This window comes from Ahaetulla prasina, chromosome 13 (genome assembly GCF_028640845.1).
Source record: "Ahaetulla prasina isolate Xishuangbanna chromosome 13, ASM2864084v1, whole genome shotgun sequence".
NCBI classification, from domain to species: Eukaryota; Metazoa; Chordata; class Lepidosauria; order Squamata; family Colubridae; genus Ahaetulla; species Ahaetulla prasina.
Window position 1 is genome coordinate 5,182,479 of NC_080551.1, and position 25,323 is coordinate 5,207,801.

At 45.0% G+C, this 25,323-nt stretch overlaps 1 protein-coding gene across 14 annotated transcripts in view; it reads left to right on the forward strand.

Moving 5' to 3' along the window:
• LOC131184546 (protein FAM169B-like) overlaps positions 1-25,323 on the forward strand; it is a 286,013-nt gene that overhangs the window by 20,544 nt on the left and 240,146 nt on the right. For 13 of the 14 annotated variants that reach the window (XM_058155969.1, XM_058155972.1, XM_058155974.1 and 10 more), the window contains 4 exons: positions 2,323-2,456; positions 8,214-8,313; positions 22,048-22,133; positions 22,677-22,854. In XM_058155969.1, coding sequence (XP_058011952.1) covers positions 2,323-2,456; positions 8,214-8,313; positions 22,048-22,133; positions 22,677-22,854 — 498 coding nt within the window. The remainder of the gene's footprint in view (positions 1-2,322; positions 2,457-8,213; positions 8,314-22,047; positions 22,134-22,676; positions 22,855-25,323) is intronic. The other variant, XM_058155979.1, reaches the window with a different exon arrangement.

Genomic DNA, 25,323 nt, shown 5'->3' on the forward strand with positions numbered 1-25,323 from the left:
CCCCCCGTCAACACCGTTTGCGACCGATCGGAGAGATAGGAGGAGAACCACCGATAAACGGTGCCTCCCACTCCCAATCCCTCCAACCGGTGCAGCAAGATACCATGGTCAATGGTATCAAAAGCCGCTGAGAGATCTAATAGGACCAAGGCAGAGGAATAACCCCTATTCCTGGCCCTCCAGAGATCATCAACCAATGTGACCAAAGCCGTCTCAGTGCTGTAACCGGGCCGGAAGCCGGACTGGAGCAGGTCTAGATAGACGGTTTCCTCCAGGTACCGGGCAGCTGACATGCCACCACACTCTCTACAACCTTCGCCGCGGGCGGGTTGGAGACCGGACGATAATTACCTAACACAGCTGGGTCCAGGAAGGCTTCTTGAGGAGGCCTCACCACCGCCTCTTTCAAGGCGGCGGAAGACCCCTCCAACAAAGAAGCATTTGTAAGCCCTGGAGCCAGCCTCGTGTCACATCCTGTGCGGCCAGCACCAACCAGGAGGACACGGGTCCAGTAAACATGTGGTGGCATTCAGCCTACCCAGCAACCTGTCCATGTCCTCGGAGCCACAGGGTCAAACTCATCCCAAACAATCTCAACAAGGCGGCTCTCAGACATCCCACCGGATCTACCCAATTTTGGTCCAGACTGTCCCGAAGCTGAGCGATTTTGTCGTATAGATAACCACTAAACTCCTCAGCACGTCCCTGCAATGGGTCATCCCGCTCCCCTGTTGAAGGAGGGAGCGAGTTACCCGAAACAGGGCGGCCGGGCGGTTATCTGCCGACGCAATGAGGGAGGAGACGTAGCAACGTCTCGCTTCCCCCATTGCCACTAGGCAAGTCCTAGTATAGGACCTAACTAGTGTCCGATCAGCCTCCGAACGACTGGACCTCCAAGAACTCTCTAGGCGTCTTCTCTGGCGTTTCATCTCCCTCAGCTCCTCTGAATACCAGGGAGCTGGTTGAGACCTACGCCGGGTCAGAGGCCGCAAAGGCACGACACGATCCAAGGCCCCCGCTGCGGCTCGTTCCCAAGCCACGACAAGTTCCTCGGTCGTGCCGTGAGCCAGACCCTCAGGAAACGGCCCAAGCTCCGTCTGGAACCTCTCTGGGTCCATCAGGCGCCTGGGACGGAACCAACGAATTGATTCCGTCTCCCTGCGGTGTTGAGTGGCGGTCAGAAAGTCTAGGCGAAGGAGGAAGTGATCTGACCATGACAAAGGCTCAATGACTAAATCCCTCAAGTCCAGATCCTTCAACCACTGTCCAGAGATGAAAATCAAATCCAGAGTGCCACTCCCACTGTGAGTAGGGCCATCAACTACTTGAGTCAGGTCCAAGGCCGTCATGGAAGCCATGAACTCCCGAGCAACTGAAGATGACAGGCCGGTCGATGGCAAGTTAAAGTCCCCCATGACAATAAGTCTGGGGGTCTCCACCGCTGGTATAGGGTCTCCTGCCTTGAGGAGGAGGCTGGATTAGAAGACCTCCAGATAATCAATCATACCAGACTTATGATTCTATGATCTGTACTTTTGTCCTATTTTGTAGGCATGTAGCACATATCACTCAATTACTGAATTACCTCCTTTTTCGGATTTACGCAATGCAGCCAGCCATAAGATCAGTGGTGAAACGTAAAATTTGTTACTACCGGTTCTGTGGGCGTGGCTTGGTGGGGGGGGGTGTAATGTGACTGGGTGGGCATGGCCAACTTTTTTTTTTTTACTTTTAAAAGCATTTTTTCTACAACCTCTTCGGCCGAACAGGTTGTAAAAAAAATGCTTTTTAAAAGCCTGTGATGATCAGGCAACTCAGCTGGGATCGGCGGAGGAGCCTTTTAAAAGCTTTTTTTTTTTTACAACCTCTTCAGCTGAAGAAAAAATGCTTTTAAAGGGTTCTGACGATCCCAACTGAGCCGCACGATCATCAGAGGCTTTTTCTTTTTACTTTTAAAAGCATTTTTTCAGCCAAAGAAAAAATGTTTTTAAAAGTTAAAAAAAAAACCCTCTGATGATCACACAGCTCAGCTGGGCATGGTGGGGGGGGGGAGGGATTTTTGCTACCAGTTCTCAGAAGCACCTGCCACCATCGCTACCGGATCACATGATCCGATCCGAACTGGGAGCATTTCACCCCTGCATAAGATGCACTAGGTTTGAACAGTGTGCTAGGTTACAAATCACGGTGGGAAAAAAAATGTGGGGTTTTGGTCATCTTGGCATTTTTTTTGCTAACGTTGTTGGTCCTTTTGTGGGGGGAGTGCCCAGAATTTTAGCAAACTGTCTCAAGGTTGACCCTTAATATTCTTCCTTCTCCCAGATAGTCTTTTTCTGGTGGACGTTAAAGATGAAAACCTGGACAATTTGGAAACGGGGCTTTGCAACAACCGGGCGAAACTTATGGAGGAAGCCTTAGCTGCTGCTGAAGATCTCGCTGTTCCAGGCCACAAGAACGTAAGTGTACTTCATTCTTGATAGATCAAAGCATCCGTACTGTTCCCTCTTGGCGGTGTTCCTGCACCACAGGAACTGTGCGAGATAGAATGAGCTGAGACTGTCCCGAGGGTCAACCGTTGACTTTTGGGATCCTCCCACTCTACATCTTATCTCGAGTCACCCTGAGTGGAACAGATCATAAAACTGCGAGAGCAAACCTATGGCACGCGTGCCAGAGATGGCATGCAGCACCCTCTCTGATGGCATGTGAGCCCTCGCCCCAGCTCAGCTCAGCTCAGCTCTGCTGTACATGTGCATGCCCCTCCCGCCGGCCAGCTGGTCTTTGGGTCTCTGCTGTGCACGTGCGGGGTATATGCAGGGGGCACCTGTGACCCTCCCGAGCTCCATTTTTGCTGGCAGGGTTGCTGGAGACCGTCGTAGCCAAAAATGGAGCTTGGGAGCCCGTTTTCGCTGGCAGAGCGGTTGGGCTTCCACAGGCACCCCCGAGCTTACGACCCACCCAGGCTCCCCGAGGTCAAACGCAACCCTGCTGTGGCCCTCAATGAAATCAAGTTTGACACCCCTGGTATAGGGTGTCCTGCTCCAGTAGTGGGATGGACTAGAAGACCTCCAAGGTCCCTTCCAACTCCGTTATTGTTCTACGAGATGTTTTCCAAAGCATGTGGATTTGTCAAGTGGAAAAACATAACCATTTGTGAAAAAAACTTGAGCCAGGATGTTACCCAGAATGCACAGAAAGCCCAACGATGGGATCGAAGTCCTTCTTTGGTTTGGACTGGTTTGGCTGATCCGGGGAGAAGAATTTGCATTGTAAATAGAAAGTTCTTACTGCGTGTTCTTTGACTGGTTGGATTCAGTTGATTTCCTTTCCGTACGCCAGAGTTTTTCTTTTTTTTTTTGGTTTTAGTTCAGCGATTCCAGCAAATCGAGTATTTTAGGACGTATCATGTTGTCATGGAAAATGTGAACCCACAGGCTTGATGGAGAAAGGATTAAAACAAGCTGGCAGTTGCTTCTTGCTTGCCCTGCAAGCTGATCCCAGCTGGAGAGAGAGAGAGGGAGGGGGGGTTGTGTCTATGTCCCTCTCGATTCTTCATCTTTTTGGTCTCTTTCTTTTGGGGGGCAGGGAGGGCGCATTTCTGCTTTGCCCGTTTCCCTCTTGTGCCAAGCAAGCAAAGGCTTCAAAGAGCCCAGATGCTGTTGAACAGGAATAGAAGAGCAGCAAGTAGAAATTGGGGGCTTTGAGCAAATACAGATCAACAGACTTCGAAGGGACCTTGTAGGTCATCTAGTCCAACCCCCAGCCCAAGGAGGAGCTCCTACACCATTTCTGACAGATGGCAGTCCAATGTCTTCTTGAAAGCTTCCAGTGATGAAGCTCCCACAACTTCTGAAGGCAACTCCTGGGTTGATTGCTGGTCTCACTGTCAGAAAATTCCTCCTTATTTCCAGGTTGAATCTCTCCTTGGTCAGTTTCCATCCATTGCTTCTTATCTGGCCTTCAGGTGCTTTGGAGAATAGGTTGTCCCCCTCTTCTTTGTGGCAGCCCCTCAACTATTGGAAGATTGCTATCATGTTGCCTGTAGTCCTCCTCTTCACTAGACTAGCCATGCCCAGTTCCTGCAACCGTTCATTGTATGTTTTAGCCTCCAGTCCCCTCATCACCCTGGTTGCTCTTCTCTGCACTTTTTCTAGAGTTTCAACCAGTGGTGAAATCCAAATTTTTTTACTATTGGTTCTGTGGGCGTGGCTTGGTGGGCATAGTGTGGCTTGGTGGGCATGGCAGGGGAAGGACACTGCAAAATCCCCATTCCCTCCCCACTCCTGGGGGAAGGATATTGCAAAATCTCCATTCCCACCCCACTCGGGGACCAACCACAGGTGGTATTTGCCAGTTCTCTGAACTTCTCAAAATTTCTGTTACCGGTTCTCCAGAAGCTGTCAGAACCTGCTGGATTTTCACCCCTGGTCTCAACGTCTTTTTTATAGTGTGGTGACCAAAACTGGATGCAACAGGAGCAACAGAACAGCTAGTAGAAATCGGGGCTTTAAGCAATTTGAGTTTCCACTCAAAACCCTTCTGTAGCTATGCAAAAACCATGTCGAAGACCTGGGTCCTGGGTTTTTGCATAAGTGAGAGAAGAGTCAGCTTTGCATAAAATACACTTTGATTGCCCCCTGGTGCCCAAGATGCACAGTTGCTTCCTGGGGCTAAATCAAAAACAGGAAACAAGGTTTGGAAACCAAATAAGACCGGGAAAAGGGTGGCTCTACCTGTTGAACTTCCATGCAAAGTTGAGGAGAGCCCAGAGCTTAGCATGCTGAGTGTCACTGCAAACTTTACAACAGTGGAGGTAGTCCTCGACGTTCAACCACAGTTTTGGGACCATTATTTGTGTTGTTAAGCAAAAGTAGTTGTCCAACAAGTTACGCTGATGTTACGACCTTCTTTGCCACGGTTGTTAAGCGCAACTCTACACTGGTTAAGTGGATCTTGTAGTGGTTAAGCAAATCTGGCTTCCCCCATTGACTTGCTTGCTAGGAAGCTGGCTGTTCTGACCAGGGATGAAATGCTCCCGGTTCGAACCGGATCGCGCGATCCGGTACTGATCTTGGCTGGTGGTTTGGAGAACTGGTAGCAATCGCGGTGCGAGGCTTCGCCCACCTGCCCAGCTGTCATTACTTCCTGGTTTTAACCAGGAAGTAATGTGTTTTGTACCATCTGCGCATGCGCAGAAAGGTTTTGTGCATGCTCAGAGGGTGTGTGCATGCGTGAAGTGAGCGCATGCGCAGGGTGCATGCACGTCCAAACCAGTTAGGAAAGTAACTAGATTTCACCCCTGGTTCTGACCCAGCTCCCCAACATGACAAATCCTCTGAAGTGAACTCAAAAGATTCCTTTATTAGGAGTGCCGGCAGCCCCAGCAAAAGTCTGTCCAGCCAGAAGATAACTAACTGTCTACCACATCTATTCATTTCCACCCCCTGCCTTTGGTCCCCAGAGTTAGGGTGGAGCTTCACTAGCAGCGGTGGCTCTTCCTTCCCAAGGACCGGCCCATAGATTTCTACTGCTCTCCTCTCCTCTGCGCATCTGCGCATCAGGCACTGGACCCAGCTGTTCCTCCTCGTCCTCATCAGCCACCTCCAGACCTGGGGGCTGACGGACGGCCCAGGCTCTCTCTCTCTTTGCCAGCTCTCTTCTCCCTCGGAGCTCTCAGGTTGCCTCGATGCTGACCCAGATTCCCATGCTGCTCCCTCTTCTTCTGTTCCGGCTGCTGGAGGGGCCGGCAGACGACAGGCCGCAACACCATCTGGGAAGTTCACAAATGACTATCTTGTGACTTTGGTCCACTGCAACAATCCTAAATACATGCCAGTCCATTCTGCCAACCGTGGAGCTGCAGTGATAGTCACAAGTGTGAGAACCGGTCGTAAGTTAGTTTTTGCATTGCCGATGTAACTTTGCACGGCCACTAAATGAATGGCTGTAAGTCAATCTGTAGTCACAGGGTGGAATTTGGAGATAAACAGAGAAATTCTCCACTGTTTTCCAGCTTCAAAGGCTGCACCGGGCTTTGGACTGATCTGGATTAGGCACATTTACTGATCAGCAAACAGAAGTGTCAAAAATCAGTCATTGGCATGAAGTATTATTTTTCCCCTCCATCTTGGTCTAGGTCAGTGGTTCTCAACCTTTATAGTGCTGCGACCCCTATAAAACAATTCCCCACGATGTGGCGACCCCAACCGTAAAATTATTTTCGTTCATAGAATTTATTGCGCCTGAAGCCATATTGGCTAGCGATCTGAACTGCTTGCGATTGCCTTGAGGACGGAGGCATTAAAGCGGAGACTCCTCCCCTATTAAGTTTATCGCGCCTGAAGCCAGATTAGGCTAGCGATTGGGAGTGATTGCAGCTGGCTTGAGAGGGAGACATCAGAGCAAAGATTTCTCTCTTTTTTAATTCATCGCGCCTGAAGTCGAATTCGGCTAGCGATTTGAAAAGCCTGCAGCTGGCTTGTGGAGTCAATCATTGGAGCGCGATTCTTCGACTCGCAAGTATTCTTCCCATATTTCCGATGGTCTTAGGCGACCCCTGGCAAATTGTCATTCGACCCCCAACGGGGTCGTGACCCACAGGTTGAGAACCGCTGGTCTAGGTACTTGAAGTCTGTATGAATTGGAATTAAACTAGAACGAAAATATAAAGGCTGGAATCTCAAAAGGCAGAGAAAATTGGGTGCCTGGATGGTTTTGAGAAATGTTGCATTCAAAAGCCCTGTTACTTTTGTGAGTTTGTTTGTTTGTTTCGTTGTTTGGTTGCAACGTGATTTCAGCACAGAAATCTTGTTTTATCGTTTCCATCCATTGTTTACAAGAAGTGAAACCCACAAATAAACATTTTCAAGATGTGTCATTGTTCAGGTTGAGTAAAAGCACGGTTGCTTAATCTAATTTTTTTATTAACTTAGTTATCCAGAGTAACTTTTGTAGGCACCCACCCTCAGGTGACTTGGCTATATCTAAGAGATGGAGAGATGGAGAGAGAGAGAGAGAGAATAATAGATAGATGATAGATACATTGATGATAGAGAAATAGAGAAAGAGATAGAGATATACTGATAGATAGAAACTGACCCCAACACTCTCACCCGCGCTAAATGAAAAAAGTGGCTTGTGGACTTTGGTTCTCTTAATCCAGCAATCTTTCCTTTCCTTTCCTTTCCTTTCCTTTCCTTTCCTTTCCTGTCCTGTCCTGTCCTGTCCTGTCCTGTCCTGTCCTGTCCTGTCCTGTCCTGGTCTGTCCTGTCTTCTTGCCTCTCTCCCTCCCTCTCGACACATTGATTCCCGTAACATACAAATAATGGAAACTGTAATTCATTTAGAAAAGGGACATTCTACCCATTCCTTTAGCAGCTCTAGAGCAGGGGTCTCCAACCTTGGCAACTTTAAGACTTGTGGACCAACTCCCAGAGTTCCTCAGCCAGCAAAGCTTTTGCTGACTAAGGAACTCTGGGAGTTGAAGTCCACAAGTCCTAAAGTTGCCAAGGTTGGAGACCCCTGCTCTAGAGAGTTCCAAACCAACAAAACCATACTTTTCTAAAATCCTGAATTGATGTAATAACAATATACCTTTTCCCATATTTGGAAAATTAATGCCCTTTGCAAAATCGAATTCCAAATTGAGTGGTTCATAGGGTGGCCGAAAAGAAGCAAAAGAAGCAAGAAAAAAAGAAAAGAAAAAGCCAGTATTAATGTCTACTTTAAAATGTGGTCGATAGAAAAGACCCAATTTAAATGGCACTGCTGTTCAGAATAGAATAACAGAGTTGGAAGGGACCTTGGAGGTCTTCTAGTCCAACCCCCTGCTTAGGCAGGAAATCCTACACCATTTCAGACAAATGGTTATCCAACATCTTCTTAAAAACTTGCAGTGTTGGAGCATTCACAAACTCTGGAGGCAAGTCGTTCTACTGATCAATTGTTCTAACTGTTAGGAAATTCCTCCTTAGTTTGCTTCTCTCCTTGATTAGTTTCTATCCATTGCATCTTTTCTGCCTTCTGGTGTTTTGGAAGATAGATCGACCCCTTCCTCTTTGAATATTGGAACACTGCTATCATGTCACCCCCTAGTCTTTCTTTCCATTCAACTAGACTTTCATTAAAAGCTTCCTGTGTTTTAATTCTTGTTTTTGTTTTGGTAACTGGTACAACTTCGAGAACACGAACGTAAATATTCTCTTTGATTGCAGATTAAAGTGGAGGCTTCGTCAATGAACTTCCTTCCTCTGTACAGAGATGACAGTGAATGCTGCCTCCTAGTACTCACTGATCCCCAAGATAAGAACACAGGTTAGTAAATAGATTGGGTCTTTTTTTTTTTTTACTATTTTATTTCAGCACAGCTCTGAATGATCGGATGCACGGAACAGAATTTGGCACCTGGGATGTGGACATATGGAAAACCATTTGGGAATTCTATGCCAGCTACTCTAGGCACAGAGGAAGGGTGGGAGACGAATAGAATTTGGCTTCTTAACACTTTTCGAGGAGTGACTTCCCTGAAACCTGCCTGCTCTTCTCATCAAAATGACATTTGGAGTGTTCCAGGATTTTCTGAGAACCAAATCACAGATAGATCTTGCCATCAAATGCTGTGGCATCAGCATTCTAAAACTCAGAATTCAGAGACGAAAACACATGAAGAAGGGTTGCAGGGACTGGGGGTGGTTAGTCTAGAGCCGTGATGGCGCAGCTATGGCGCTCGTGCCAGAGGTGGCACGCAGCGCCCTCTCTAATGGCACGCGAGCCGTCGCCCTAGTTCAGCTCTGCTGCGCATGTGCGCACGCTTCCCGCCGACCAGCTGGTTTTTGGGTCTCTGCTGCGCATGCACAGGGGAGCATGCGTGCATGTGGGGGGGGGTTGGGCATGTGCGAAGGGCCACACAGGCATTGCATTTTGGGGGATTCGCATGCTCATGCGTGCTTTGGGCATTCGGTCCAGAAAAGGTTAGCCGTCACTGGTCCAGAGAGAAGAAGGACTAGAGGTGACATGTTAGGCAGTATTCCAGTATTTGAGGGGCTGCCACAAAGAAGGAGAAGGTCGACCTATTCTGTAAAGCACCTGAAGACAGGAGAAGAAGCGATGGATGGAAACTAATCCATTGAAGAGAAAGCAATATATGAATGACTCTAATGTTTGATAAGTAGTTTATATAAAATCTTACAAATATCAATTGGGAAATAAAGGGTTTAACTTAAAAGGGAGTAAGGAGAGGAGGGAAAAATAGGGAAGTTGATAAATGAATTCTGGGCGAAGGGTATGATTAGATATACAACAAAAATAAAAGAAAGAAAATAAAAACGAGAGTGAAAAGGCAAGATATATTAATGTAAGCATATAAAATGTGTTGGAAGAGAACTAAAAGTTGTTTAAATTTGAACCTGGCCAATTGTTGAAACGACCCGAAGGCTGAAGATGATGAATCAGACTTTTTCCAGAATCAGCAACAAAGTTTATTGAAGAATCCACAGCATAAAGAATCCATAGAATCAACAGTAAACAACGTCCAGAATCAACAGCAGCTTATTGAATATTACACAAAGTTTATATAGCTTTTCATACCTAGCTCAGCTTCGCTAACATACGTGTTACTTCATTATTGGCTAATGAATCTCCAAGGCACAATAATTGGTTAGTAATTACACCATTGGCTTTCGCGTGAATATGCGTGTATGCGCATGTGTGCAAAAGAGGTGAAAGAGCAACAACATTTCAGGGTTACAATTTGTTTCATCCTGTATCCTTGTATATGCTGGGAACGCGGCTTCAATGAGGTTTGCCATCCGAGATAAGAGCGTTGCCCTCATTCCAAAATATGTACACGATGATGAACAAAATGTTAACCCTTCAGCCAATATTCTGTTCCGAAAAAGTGTATTGTATGTTTGTGTGCGTGTTAAAAAATAAAAAATAAAAAGTTTTACAAAAAAAAGAAGAAGAAGAAGAAGAAGGAGAAGCAACCTAGAACTAAGGAGAAATTTCCTAACAGTGAGAACAATTAATCAGTGGAACTAGTTGCCTTCAGAAGTTGTAGGTGCTTCATCACTGGAGGCTTTCAAGAAAAGATTGGACAGCCATTTGTCTAAAATGGTTATCGAGTCTCCTGCTTAAGCCAGGGGGGGTTGGACTAGAAGACCTCCAAGTTCCCTTCCAGCTCTGTTCTGATTGACTCCATACATCCCCTCTAATACTGTTTGTGAGGATGTACGGTAGTTTCGTATCTTCCTTGCTGTCATTGTGAACAAGGCAACTTGTTTCGATACGCAGTTGTCTTCATCAGACCACAAAAAATAGATATTTTTTTCTTTTTTCTTTTGAAGTTTTTTTTTATTTTATACACAAACACACACATAATACATCAATCATTCCTTCCATGTAGGTGGTGGGGGAAGTTTAAGAAGGATGAGAAGGGAAGAAAGGATTAAAGGGGGGAGTGGCAGTCGAGCAGCCCTGACTGAGTATAATTTGAGTATAGGACTGATTGTTGGATAAGTGATTGTATTGTACACTGGTCAAATTGTGGGAATTATTATGGAAAAATAAAAAATTTTTGCAAAAAAAAAATAAAAAATCATTCCTTCCATGTGACATCTCGGTGTTTTCTCCGTATCTCCATATATTTTGTTGTTTCTTCTGTCTTCATTCACATTTAATCTATTACAACATTTCTCCAAAAATACACTACTCTAATTATACCATTCTCTTACGTAACTATTAATTCGTTTATCTATATCTCTTTTCCAGCCAATGGTAAAATTGATCCCATATCTTAAAATATTCTGAATCCTCTCTTTCTTTAATTACCAAAGTTAATCTATTAACTTTGGGCCTCTGGTGGCTCAGCAGACTAAGTCTGTCTGTTATTAACACAGCTGCTTGCAATTACTGCAAGTTCAAGTCCCACCAGGCCCAAGGTTGACTCAGCCTTCCATCCTTTATAAGGTAGGTAAAATGAGGACCCAGATTGTTGGGGGCAATAAGTTGACTTTGTATATAATATACAAATGGATGAAGACTATTGCTTAACACAGTGTAAGCCGCCCTGAGTCTTCGGAGAAGGGCGGGATATAAATTCAAATAAAAAAAATAAAAAATAAAAAAAATATTGATTTATGCACATTCTAAGATTTTTTTAAATTACCGTATATACTCGAATATAAGCCGATCCGAGTATAAGCCGAGGTCCCCAATTTTACCCCAAAAAACTGGGGTAAACTGGGGACTCGAGTATAAGCCGAGGGAGGGAAATGAGGCAGCTACCGGTCAGGGAAAGCCTCCCTCCCTCAGCTGAGAAGGCTGGCGGCTCCCCCGCCCCGCCCTCTCACTGCACCGGCAGGGCTTCCCCGCGCTAATGCAAAAGCCCGCCAAGTTTGCACCATCCGGTATAATGTGAAAAAAAGAAAAAAACAACAACTCGAGTATAAGCCGTATATACTCGAGTATAAGCCGAGGGGACGTTTTTCAGCACAAAAAACATGCTGAAAAACTCGGCTTATACTCGAGTATATACGGTACTTCTCCTTCTCAAGGCATTTTTTCTACTTTCCAATTTTGTACAATCCTTGCAGCTGTTATAACATGTATAATCAAATAAATATTTTCTTTACTAATTTTTTCTGGGAGGATACCCAATAGGAACAGCTCCGGTTTTAAATCAATATGTTGTATCATTTCTTCTAGCCATATCTTAATAGATTTTTTTTTTCGAGGCTAGATAATAGTGCCCATCACTGCATTTCAAGAGAAATGACTCTTTTTTTTCTTCTGCCTGAGAATTTGTAAGTAGCGGAAGGAAGCCAAGAGAACATGACAGCCTTGGTATTTTATCTTATAGGTTTTGTGTGTACTTTTGAATTTTAATGTGTAACCCAATATATAATGTACTCTTCATCACTGAGTCGCTAACTGTTCTCAGTCATGATTTGCCAGTTTTAATTCTGGGAACAGAGAAAGCCTTTCTTCACTGATTTTATTATCTCCCCGAGTCAAAATTTTAAGATTAGCAATTTTTCTTTAGCCTGATTGTGATTGTAATAGCTTAGGACGGGGAAGAAAGGAACAGGCTGTGTTTTAAGATCAATCTGATATAAATAAGGGGAAAAAAAACACCAAGTTTTTAATATACTGCTTACAAAAAGTTTTTATAGTTGTTTTCTGGAACACTGTGTATTATCGTAACTTCCTCCTGAATTATGAAAGGTGTAGGATTTTGCAGCCCATGTAATTGGTAATAAAAAGTATCCTTCCTGTGCTGGTTTTCTTTATTTAATGGAGAATAAAGGCTAGATAGATTCATCTCTTTTAAGATTGGTGGGAAAATAGATTCAGGTTACGGGAAGCGCATGGCTTGGATGTTGCTAAGCAAGTACTGGTTACTTACACAGAACATGGAATCATAGGGCTGGAAGGGACCTTGGAGATCTTCTAGTCCAACCCCCTGTCCAGGGCAGGTGATTTACACCATCTCAAACAAACGGTTGTCCAAACTATTTTTGAAAACCTCCAGTGATTGAGCACCCACAATTTCAGGAGGCAAAGTATTCCATTGATTATTATTAAGTGAATGGTGTGGCTGACTTTGGTTTAAAGAGGGAATCTGGTGGTTTAAAAAGGGAATCTAGTGGTTTATAAAGGGAATCTAGTGGTTTAAAAGGGAATCTGGTGCTTTAAAAAGGGAATCTGGTGGTTTAAAAGGGAATCTGGTGCTTTAAAAAGGGAATCTGGTGGTTTAAAAGGGAATCTGGTGCTTTAAAAAGGGAATCTGGTGGTTTAAAAGGGAATCTGGTGCTTTAAAAAGGGAATCTGGTGGTTTAAAAGGGGAATCTGATGGTGCAGAAAGGGAATCTGGTGGTTTAAAAGGGGAATCTGGTGGTTTAAAAGGGGAATCTGGTGGTTTAAAAGAGGAATCTGGTGGTTTAAAAAGGGAATCTAGTGGTTTATAAAGGGAATCTAGTGGTTTAAAAGGGAATCTGGTGGTTTAAAAAGGGAATCTGGTGGTTTAAAAGGGAATCTGGTGCTTTAAAAAGGGAATCTGGTGGTTTAAAAGGGGAATCTGATGGTGTAAAAGGAATCTGGTGGTGTAAAAGGGGGAATCTGATGGTGCAGAAAGGGAATCTGGTGGTTTAAAAAGGGAATCTGGTGGTTTAAAAGGGGAATCTGATGGTGTAAAAAGGGAATCTGGTGGTTTAAAAAGGGAATCTGGTGGTTTAAAAGGGGGATCTGGTGGTTTAAAAGGGGGATCTGGTGGTTGTGCCTGATCATTGTAGCTTTTCCAGTCAACTTGATTAAGCTTGACTTGGTACAATTTAATACAATATTTTGTCTCTTCTTGTGTACGTGCAGAGAATCAGGGAAATGACCTGGAAATAGTCATGAACAGGGATAGGTAGTTACTTATGACACCCTGCTCGTTATGATTGCAAATCTTAACGGCCGTAAAACAAGTCGGTTGCATGAACGACCTAATTTTACAATTTTCATTCTGGTAGTCATTATGTGAATCACAGTGGCTAAGTGAATCTGGGGCCATTGAGTGAATGCTGCGGTGGCTAAGCGAACCAGTGGTTTGCTGTGAGTGTTGTTTTTGAAAAACAAAACCAAAAAACCCCATAACCACGTTTTGACAAAGCCATCGTGAAATGTCACATAACTGCAGGATGTTGCATAAATCCTTTCTATTCTTCACCAGTTAGAACCGAAGAATTTGCTTTGATGAGGTGAACCGTCTTCAAGAATAGAATAGAATAACAATCATAATCCAAAATAATTCCTAAATTATAATCTCTAGTCACACCACACTTAGTCTCACTCTCAATTCCCCTCTCCTCCAAAAATATATCTAATACAAAATATTTCCTAAATTTACTCATATGCTATTCGATATTTTTTTTATCTGATACTTATTTTAAATATAATCAATCCACATTTTCCATTCTAAAATATATTTTTCTAGTGTATAGTCTTTCAAGTAAGCGGAGATTTTTGTCATCTCTGCCAGATTTGATACTTTGAGTGTCCATTCTTCGATTGTAGGTAATTCTTCTTTCTTCCAATACTGAGCAATCAAAAGTCTTGCGACTGTTATTAAGTTCAAAATCAATTTAGTCTCTATAGCTGTATAATCCATAATTATTCCTAGTAGAAAGAACTGCGGAGTAAACTTAATCTTCTTTTTCAAAATATTCTGCATGATCCACCATACTTTAATCCAAATGGTAATAAGTAGCATCTTCACAATCGCATCTCCAACATTTAGCAAGATCTAATATGTGTTTCTTGTAAACAGGTAATGTCATTTTTAAATTGTTTCAAATAATGAAATACTTTCCTTCTCTTCTGCGGTGAATTCAGGCCATTAACATTCCAAGATAATAGTTTAATTGCCATTATCAGCCGAAGGAAACTTTTGGAACACCAGCCGCAGATCACATTTTACTTTAGGCCTTGCTCCTCCCACTGTTTCCGTTGTAGTAGTTGCCAGTTGTTGTTGTGCCTTCATCTCTTGTTCCTTGCGTTTAGCAGCAGCTCTTGTCAGCCTTTGTTCTTTTGAATCTAAACCCGTCGTAGGTATTTCCAACACTTGTAATAAATCTTCTTCCATCACAATCTGTTCTTGTACCTGCTTCACTTCTCTTTCCTTCACTTCAGCCTCCCTGCATTTTGTTCTGGGAAGTCGGGGTGGGGGGTGGGGGGTAAGGGGGAGGGGAATTGGGGGGGGGGTTTGGTAGAGATGGAGTGATGGTTAATGTACAGGGATTATTGAAGAAATATAATTAATGTAGGGTCGGGTCTGCATAGTTACCATTTTAGAACGGTGAGGAGGGAGAAAAGAGAGAGTAGGAGGTAGGAAAGAGGAGAAGAGGAAGGAAGAGGGATAGTAGAGGGAGAAGGAAGGTGTAAGGTGGAGGGAGGAGCGGATGTAGATAAGAGAAGGAGAGGAAGGTCTGGAAAGTAAAAGAAGGTAGAAGAGGGAAGAGTGTTAAAAAGGGTGGTGGTGACTGGGCAAGCCCGACTAATTGTATATAACTGTACATTGGATGAATTATTTGATATGATTGTAAAAATAAAACTTTTTATATATATATATATAAAAAAAGAATAGAATAGAATAAAATAGGAATAGAAATAAGAGTAAGAATAGAATATCAGAGTTGGAAGGGACCTTGAAGGTCTTCTAGTCCAACCCCCTGCTCAAGCAGGAAACCATACCATTTCAGACAGGTGGCTGTCCAGTCTCTTCTTAAAAGCCTCCAGTGATGGAGCACCCACAACTTCTGGAGGCAAGCTGTTCCACTGGTTAACTGTCCTCACTGTTAGGAAGTTCCTCCTTAGTTCCAGGTTGCTTCTCTCCTTGGTTAGTTTCCATCCGTTGCTTCTTCTCCTGCCTTCAGTTGCTTTGGAGAATTGATCGACCATCTCTTCTTTGTGGCAGCCCCTCAAATACTGGAAGACTGCTATCAGTATTGCTTCTCTCCTTGGTTCGTTTCCATCCATGGTTTCTTGTCTTGCATTTTGGCGCTTTGGAAAATAGCTCGACACCCTCTCCTCTGTGTAGGAGCCCCTCAGAATTTGGAAGACTGCTATCAGGTCTCCCCTGGTCCTTCTTTTCATTAGTCTAGACCCGTGATGGCGAACCTATGGCACGTGTGCCACAGGTGGCACGCGGAGCCATATCTGTGGGCACACGAATGTTGCCCTAGTTCAGCTCCAGCGCGCATGCGTGCACCAGCCAGCTGATTTTAGGGCCTCCTGGGCCCATCAGAAGTCGGGAAATGGGCCTTTTCCGGCCTCTGGAGGGCCTCCATGTGTGTGTGTGTGTGTGTGTGTGTGTGTGTGTGTGTGAGGAAGGCCGTTTTTGCCCTCCCCAGACTCCCAGAAAGGCTCTAGAGTCTGGGGAGGGCAAAAAACGGGCCTACTGGGCCATCACGTGCCAAAAGCAGCGGGAGCGTGGGGGTGGTGGTAGCTGTGTGCGCACACGCGGGGGCGGCGGCGTAGCGCATTGAATTATGGGTGTGGGCACGCGCATGTGTGACCCCCACGCACTCTCCCTGCTTTTGGCACGTGACGGCAGGGATCCATCACATTATAGTGAATGTAGCTCCCTGCGTGGACGTGAAAGATCTTCCCTGCCTCCTCATGCCTTAAGGAAAGGACATGGAAGAAGGCAGGAGCCCGTTACTACAGTGTGACAGTTGATATGCTAACTTCACTTGACTCTCTCTGAATTATTGAATTGTTGAGACTTTCCATAGATGTGTGTAGGTGTCACTGGCAAACAGGCTTAGTGCCAGCCCAGCCTACTCTTCAGTGCGAGCATCCTAGCAAACATAAAGTCAAGGAAAAGATTTCCCTGTCTATTCGTGTCTTTGTAGGCCACGATGCTTATCTCTGTTTCTTGGCCGAGGGAGCCAAGCATTGTCCAAGAACAATTTCCATGGTCATGTGGCCAGCATGGCTATACACCAAAGCAGGGGTGAAATCTAATTTTTTTTGTTACGGGTTCTGTGGGTGTGGCTTGGTGGGGGATCATGTGACTGGGTGGGCGTGGCTATGTAACCATGTGACTGGGAAATCAAAAGACAGAAACTCATTAACAATGTCCTGCTGGAGCAGGGTTGGACTAGATGATCTCCAGGTCCCTTCCAGCCCTGGATTATCCTCTGAAGCTGCGTCTAGTGCCAGGTTTGTACTCCTTCCTTCCTTCCTTCCTTCCTTCCTTCCTTCCTTCCTTCCTTCCTTCCTTCCTTCCTTCCTTCCTTCCTTCCTTCCTCTCTCTCTCTCTCCCTCTCTCTCTCTGTCTCTGTCTCTCTCTCTCTGTCTCAAAAACAAACCCCCACCTCACCCCCGTTTTTTGCATAGCAGGCTTCAGGAAAGCCTGCTGGGAGCAAAAACAGACTCCCCCACCCCCATAAAAAAAAAGGCTCCGACGATTGCGCGCCACAGCTGTGATCCTCGGAGCCTTTTTTTACCTTTTAAAAGCATTTTTTTATAACTAATTTGGGCATTAGGTTGTAAAAAATGCTTTTAAAAGGTAAAAAAGGCTCTGACGATCACAGCTATGGCGCGCAATCGTCAGAGCCGTTTATTTTACCTTTTAAAAGCAGGAAGTAACGACACCCGGGCGGGTGGGTGGAGCTTTGCTCCACCATCGCTACCGGATCACCGAACTACCGGCCATGATTGCTTCCGGATCGCACGATGCGGTCCGATCTGGGAGCATTTCACCCCTGCACCAAAGGCACACAGAAACACTATTACCTTCCCACCAAAGTGGTACCTATTAATCTGTTTGCATTTGCATGCCTTTGAACTGCTAGAGAGGGCAGGGAGCTGGAGCAGGGAGCAGGAGCTCATGTCATCACGCAGCGCTCAGATCTCCAACTTGAGCTGTTGGCTTTCCAGTTGACAAGCTCAGCGTCTCTTAATGGCTGAGCTACCGCACTCTCACCTCACAAATGTAGCGTTCCTTTTATCCCAGTATACCTGATCCTTGCTCCCTTTTTGTGCCTGTAACATGAATTGGCGCCGAAGTGTGGGTGTTGTGTCTTGCCCGCCCTCAGAGCAGCCGGGGCCTTCTTATCTGCTCCCGAACACGGAGGAATGTATGCCTCCTGGCCCCAGTCCTGGCTCCATGCCCAGACAAAGTGCAGAAGAAGGAGCATCCCCCGGCTCCAGCCCTGACTCCATGCCCAGGCAAACGGAGCAGCTAGACCCCTCCCCCTCCTCCACAGCATGTGAGCCTGAGGAGGGTTTATTACCAACAGCTGATTGGAGTGACCCTCGCATCAGAAGATTGGATAGGCGGAGGCAACAGAAGGAAGGGAGGGGCAGGCCTTAATGAGTGCTGAGTCATGGAGCCACACCCCATGGCCTATATAAAGGATCTGCTTTCTGGCAGTCTCTGAGTCAGGCAAAAGTCGAACTTATCTTGCTGAAGTCACTTTCTGGTCTCCTGCCTGCTCTGAGGACTTTGCTAGGACTTTGGGCAGAGCTGCAGAGGCAAGCCTGATTCGGATTTCCCTGACCCGGCCGTCAGCGGAGGAGTGGGACACGACAGTGGGTTGATTGTGTTTGCAAAAGCTGCGTGCACGTTGTGAAGAGCACCGTTTGAAATTCTATGCATCCCACACTCCACGATGCAAGGAACAAGGACAAGCTGTGCAAAAGTACTCTTACAACTTTGCTTCGGTGTGTTTTGCACCCACCATGTGCACAGAACACGTTTTAGCACACATCTTTGTAATTTACTTAAAATATAGATTAATGGGGCCAGGGGCTGTTCCCTTAGGACCTCGTTTGAATCATAGAATCAAAGGGCTGGAAGGGACCCTGGAGCTCTTCTAGTCTGACCCCCTGCCCAAGGCAGGAGCCCTTATTAAATGCATTCGAAAGAATGTATTTATTCTAATGTCTATTCTAATAAACAATGTATTCTAATGTATTTACTAATACATTAATAAATACATTAGAATCATAGAACATAGAATCATAGCGTTGGAAGGGGCCTTAGAGGTCTTCTAGTCCAACCCCCAGCCCAAGGCAGGAGACCTTATTCTATTCTGGACAAATGGTTGCCCAATCTGTTCTTGAAAACCGCCAAGAAAGTCACATGTAGTCCTCAACTTACAACTACAATTGAGCCCAAGATTTCTGCTGCTAAGTGAGGCAGTTGTTAAGTGAATTTTGCCCCGTTTTACAACCTTTCTTGCCACAGTTGTTAAGTGAACCACTGTAGCTGTTAAAGTTAGTAATAGCATTATTAATTGAATCTGGCTTTCCCATTTGGGAGCTATTGAAGAGAAGCTGACCTAGGCAGATTAGAATTATCTCTGGAAACATAAAAGTCTTTAAAAAAATAATAATTGTTAATGGACTTTTATTAGGTGAAGTGTACTCCTTCCCCCACGTGTGTCCTATTGTATAATTCTGCCCCATAATAAATAAATATCCTGTAACAGCCGCTCCCTTTTGTTGATGTTCCTTGGCAGCTTTGCTCCTCCTTTGATGTATTGTGTTTGCATTTCCCTCTTCTCTTTTGAATTAGTATCAACGTCTAGTAATTTATTACGCTAAATCGGAAAAACAATCCGAGGCCTGGGAACACAAACGGTATTTCCAAAACTGTGCTGTGTCTTCCAGAGCATTTCAAAAAATTGGCTGGCCAATTGTGATTTTATTTAAAAACAAAACAAAACCACACACATTTTTTTTTAGTAGGAGCCAAAAAAAGAAGTTACTGAATATAAAAAAAATAAAGACATTAAGAATGACTCTTCAGTCAATTTTAGTTATATTCAGTCAAAATATGTTTTTATTCAGAGGCAGTTCTTTTTAGTTTTTGGTTAGGTTCAGGCCCTATCCCTTCATATTAAGTATATGATCCATTCTCAAGAGATATTGTCAGGACAAGAGGCAACTGGACTTCCTGGTTTTTCTTTGAAGACGTTTCCCCTGCTCAAGCAGGAGGAGACCTTATACTATTTCAGATAAGTGACTGTCCAGTCTCTTCTTAAAAACATGAGTGATGGAGCGGCCAAGATTTCTGGTGGCAAGCTGTTCCACTGGTTAATTGTCTCACTGTTAGGAAGTTTCTCCTTAATTCCAGGTTGCTTCTCTCCTTGATTAGTTTCCAACCATTGTTTCTTGTCTTGCCTTCTGGTGCTTTGGAGAATAATTTGATCCCCTTCTTCTTTGTGGCAGCTCCTCAAATATTGGGAGACTGCTATCACGTTCCCCCTAGTTCTTCTTTTCTTTAGACTAGCCAAACCCAAATCCTGCAACCCGTTCTTCATATGTTTTAGTCTCCAGGCCTTTGATCATCTTATTTGCTCTTCTCTGAACTTTTTCCAAAGTCTTAACATCTTTTTTGTAATGTGGTGACCAAAACAGGATGCAGAATTCCAGGTGTGGTCTTACTAATGTTTCACATGATTTTAATTCTATGCCTCTGTTTATAGAACTCAGGATGGTATTAGCTTTTTGGGCCGCTGCCGCACACTTCCAGCATTCTCACAAACTTAAAAGGTATTGGATGTTCTAGACGCAAGTTTTTCTTCTAGCTGCTTTTTGAGGAGCAGAATTTAGTGGGGGAGATGTGGTTAAATAATGCAAACATCATTCAACCATGGCTTAGGACTGGGTTATTTACGGGACCGCCTGCTGCCTCCTATAGCCTCCCATCGACCTGTGCGCTCCCATAGGGAGGGTCTCCTCAGGGTGCCGTCAGTCAAACAATGTCGACTGGCGACCCCCAGGGGGAGGGCCTTCTCTGTGGGGGCACCTGCCCTCTGGAATGAGCTTCCTCCAGGATTACGACAACTTCCTGACCTCCGGACCTTTCATCGTGAGTTGAAGACGTATTTATTCTACCGCGCAGGGCTGGCTTGAAATAATTAGTAATTTTAACAGGGGTTTATCATAGTTTTATTTTTGTTTTTAAGTTTTAAATTCGGCCAAATTGAATTAGTTTTTTAATATATTTTTAAATTTTATATTATATGTTTAACTGTGTTTTATCTGGCTGGAAACCGCCCTGAGTCCTTTGGGAGAAGGGCGGTATAGAAATCAAATAAATAAAATAAAATAAAATAAAATAAAATAAATAAATAAACAAACCACTGTCCTAAGGATTAGAAGTGGGTTTAAATAGCCAGGGAGAGAGATGTCTCTTTATCACTCTGTGGTACAAATAGTCCTTGACTTACGACCAATTATTTAGTGACCGTTCAAATTTATGATCTACACCAGGGGTAATCAACCTTTTTATATTTACCGTCCATTTTTGTATCTCTCTTAGTAGTAAAATTTTCTAACCGCCCACCGGTTCCACAGTAATGGTGAGTTATAAAGTGGATTGTCTGCGCATGCCTCTCGCGCATCATGGATTGGGTTTGGTGGGGGGGGGGCGCTGGGTACCAGCTCTGCTTGTCTGTTACAGCTGGGTGGTGTGGGGGGGAGATCCGCGAGCTATTCTGGGATGAGGCTCTTCTGTTTGCGGTCGCACTATAGCGCCATTTAGTTTCACTTACGTAACGTGAACTAAACTTATACGTGGGCGATACAAATAGTATATTTTCAGAAATTTAAATTGTCACGGGGAATTTTATGAAAACCTAATGAAAATGTTTTTAAATAATGCTATGAAAAGTTTTTAAAAAGTCAATTAAATTAAAAAAAAAGGAAAGTGCTTCAGTATCGGACAAAACCCTTACCGCCCACCATGAAAGCTGGAACGCCCACTAGTGGGTGGTAGGGACCAGGTTGACTACCACTGATCTATACAGTAAAAAGGGGACTATGGACCCACTTGTAGAGTTCTGATCGCCCGGCACCTCATGTGGTTGCAATTTAGATGCTTGGCGACATGACTTCACGGACACTTTGTAGTGTCCTGCAGTCGCATAACTCTTTATTTTATGATGGTTTTGCCAAAAACTGACATCTACTTCTCTTTTGAACAGAAACTGTGCCATAGCAAACAATGGGTTCGCTTAATGACTGCAGTGTTCATTTAAGGGCAGCAGTATTTGCAGTTACAACCACCCTGTGCGTTTTAACGACTGCTGCAAAAAGTCATAAAATCTGCCACATCGCCGGCCCATTTTATGGCCATTCTGACTTACGACTGTAATACCGGTAGGTTACTGTATGGTTGTAACTTGAGGACTATCTGTAATATAGAATGAAAAAATTTTTTTTTCCAAGAATCTTTCCTGATGAACTATCCGGTAGTTGTGGAAAAGCCAAAGTTTTAGATTCTTTGGTGTAGACTGCAGTAAGGATTACATGTGTTAATACTTTTCTCCCGCATTCTCCCAAGACGTTTTAAATTCCACCGCCCGCTGAAAACTTGTGGAAGAACAATGTTTTATTGCCGACAGAAATGTGAAAATAATGCAGGGCAAAAAATACAGACAAGCTTCGAAAAATTTATGAGAGCTCAAGGCACTCTTGGGAGCGTCTTATTTAAACAGAAGTTCCTTGCTTCAACCATTCTTTCCTTTATTCCCTTTTTTTTAAAAACAGTATTAGCAATTTATTTCAACAATTCCTGGCGGCTTCCTGAAGATCTAATCAAGACGTCTGACCCTTTGAGGGAAGGACTCAAACAGGTGAAAACATCGTTTCAGCCAAACTTGGCAACTTTAAGACTGTTTAACCTCACTTCAGATATTTTTTGAGCCAGACCAGTTATTCTTCTTAAAAAATAATGCTGAATGACTGGGCGTCTTCAACCTACGACTGCAATTGAGCTCAAATTTTCTGCTGTTAAGTGAGACAGGGGATTTTGCCCCGTTTTACCACTTCTCCTGCCACGGTTGTTACGTGAATCCCCGCAGATGTTAAAGTTAGCAACACGGTTCTTAAGTGAATCTGGCTTCACTTCCCCGTTGATTTGGATTGTCAGAAGGTCGCAAAAAGAGATCGCCTGACCCCGGGACATTGTGACCGTCATAAATATGAGCCAATGTCCGAATTTTGATCGCATGACTGTGGGGACGCTCCAACGGTCGTTAAGTGTGAAAAATGGTCACAAGCCCCTCTTTTCAATACCACTGTAACTTCAATGGGTCACTCTATGAACTGCTGTAAGTCAAGGACTGCCTGCATTCTTTGGGGTGTCTTATATCTCCTCATCTCACTTGTCTTTCAAGGTTCAAACCTTTCAAGAGAGAATCGTTCTCTTCGTCCTTAACTGTATCATTTTTGGCACGTTGGAGAGGAGCTTGACTGACGATACTGTAGTCTTTGTGCCTCATCCTAAGAAGGAAGATGCCAGAATATTCTGGAAGAGTGGAGAAGCAGCGGCTTTTTATACCGTCAAAAGAAAAGGTACGTCTTTGCTGAAGCCTCCTTCCCAACTGTGAAGCGTGTTTATAAGAGTCAAAAAGAACCAGGCTAACAGAGTTGGAAGGGATCTAGTAGGTCATCTACAGAGGTGTTATTCAGCAGGGCCAGACTGGTTCAGACGAACCGGTAGCACCAATGATCAGCTGGCCCTGCCCACCTGTCCCTGCCCTATCCTGTCCTATATTTCCTTCGCCTCTGTTGTTCTACTTACCGGGGCTGCCTTAGAAGGTAAGCAGCTGAGCTTCAAATTGCTGTATTCTGAATGCTGCGTGCAACGTCTTAGGTGCGCATTTATTTATTTATTTTATTTATTTATTAAATTTTTATACCGCCCTTCTCCCGAAGGACTCAGGGCGGTGTAGAGCCAAAATAAAACACAATATATATACAATTAAAATCAAAATTTAAAATAAAGCATATTACAAAAAGGCCAATGTTTAAAAATTTAAATTTAAAATTTCAAAAATTTAAAACCCCACAACAATAAAACCCAATTTAAAATGTTAAAAAACCATTATGCCAGGCCAGCTTGAATAAATAAGTATGTTTTTAGTTCACGGCGAAAGGTCCGAAGATCAGGCACTTGGCGTAGGCCAGGGGGAAGTTCATTCCAGAGCGTCGATGCTCCAACAGAGAAGGCCCTACTCCTGGGGGCCACCAGCCGACATTGTTTGGCGGACGGCACCCTGAGGAGACCTTCTCTGTGAGAGCGTACCGGTCGGTGGGAGGCATAAGGTAACAGCAGGCGGTCTCGTAAGTACCCGGGTCCTAAGCCATGGACCGCTTTAAATAGAAAAATTCGTTCTTTAAATAGAAAAATTCGTTCTCTGCGCATGCGCAAGATGGCGGCGCTCTGAGGATCGGCGTCGGCGGTGTTCCTGGCCTTGACGAGATGGCAGCGCCCCTGGCCGTCTGCTTAGCCGCCCATGCCCCTGATCGGAAGAACTGAAGTCTCCGGCAGCCGTGGGAGAGGTTTTCGGACCTTTTAAGCCCCACGGTTGCCAGGAACGGATTCGGGAAGGTGAGCGGCTGATGGCGGCGGCCATGTTTGTGGCGCCGGTAGGGTGGTGAGCCAGCCTGCTTTTTAACTCGGTCGTGTGTCGTTGGGCCCTTTTCCCTCGGCTGTGAATACGAACTGCAGCGGAGGGGGAAGTGGTGAACTGGAACAGCAGCGGTTTTCTGGCGTTTGAACAGCTTTTGCCATTTTCATCTTCCGCTTTTTGGCGTTTCCACTGTGTGGCTCTGGCCATGAAGGCTCTCCGGACTTATTCTCTTGCGGCCTTTCTTCATTCTGGCGGCCTTTAGGCCTATTGCGGCCTGCGATGGCCTGTTGCGCCTCTATTTCCAGCTGGGCGGCCTGTTTCCTCCCGCCTTTGCCTCGGGAGGCCTTGCCTTTCATGAGGCCTCTTGAGGGTTTCTGGAGAGACCTGGAGAGACCTGGTCTCTGGAACGAGCCGGACCCGGACATTCCAGGGGTGTTGGTGGCGTAGATGGAGTGACCCCTGGTGAATGTGGGCTGGACGAATCTGGAGCCGGTTATTGGAGGACTGCCTGAGGGCGGCAGAGAGTAAGACAATGGAGTTACCTTGAGTGGACACGAAACACCAACCCCACCCTTTTTTTCTCATGTTCAGGACTTGGCTTTGGACTATTTATCCTGGACTTAAGACCTCATATTTATTGGACCAAACTAAGATCTGGGTCTGGATATTGAACAGGAGATACCATCATGATAGTCCATTGACCGGATTATTATACGTCCGTCCTAACTGAGGACTAACCTTATATTATCATCTCAGCCAATTTCGAGATGGAGCCAATTTTTCACGATTTTATTATGCGATATTCCTCAATTGAACTCTGCGCCTGCAAAGTGCCCCTCATTGCAGGAATGGCCCCCTACATTACCAAGGGCCGGCCTCAATGCCGGGTCTTGGGATCCACAGAGGTGGCATGCGCGTAGAAAGAACCTGTGGGGATTTTTAGATAGGGAATTTTAAGGGGGAGGGCAAGGCGGTATTGGGGTAGCTCACGAGGAGGGGCCAGTCACTGCGCGTGTTTGCGGGGTTTTAAAAGGTCCAAGGTTTTGGGGAGAGTGACGTTCCTGAAGATGAGTGTGGCTCCATCTGTGTGGTTAGTGGGAGAGGCAGATATGGCGGAGGGGGGTCAGAAGAGCTGGGAGCACGTGTTCGATGCCTGAAAGCGATCACGTGCTCCGCCCCTCAGTTCCTACCTGCCTCGGGAGGCCATGATCCTCAGAGCTTGGATCTTCGGTTGATGTTATGTAATGCCCGGTCCGTGGCTAACAAAGCTCCCTGATTTGCGATCTTATTCAGGGGAGTCCGGACCTTATGGGCATTACGGAAACCTGGTTGGGTCCAGAGGGGGTTCCCTTGTTGAGCTGTGCCTCCAGGTTTCCGAGCATTTCATCAGCCGAGGGCCCAAGGTAGT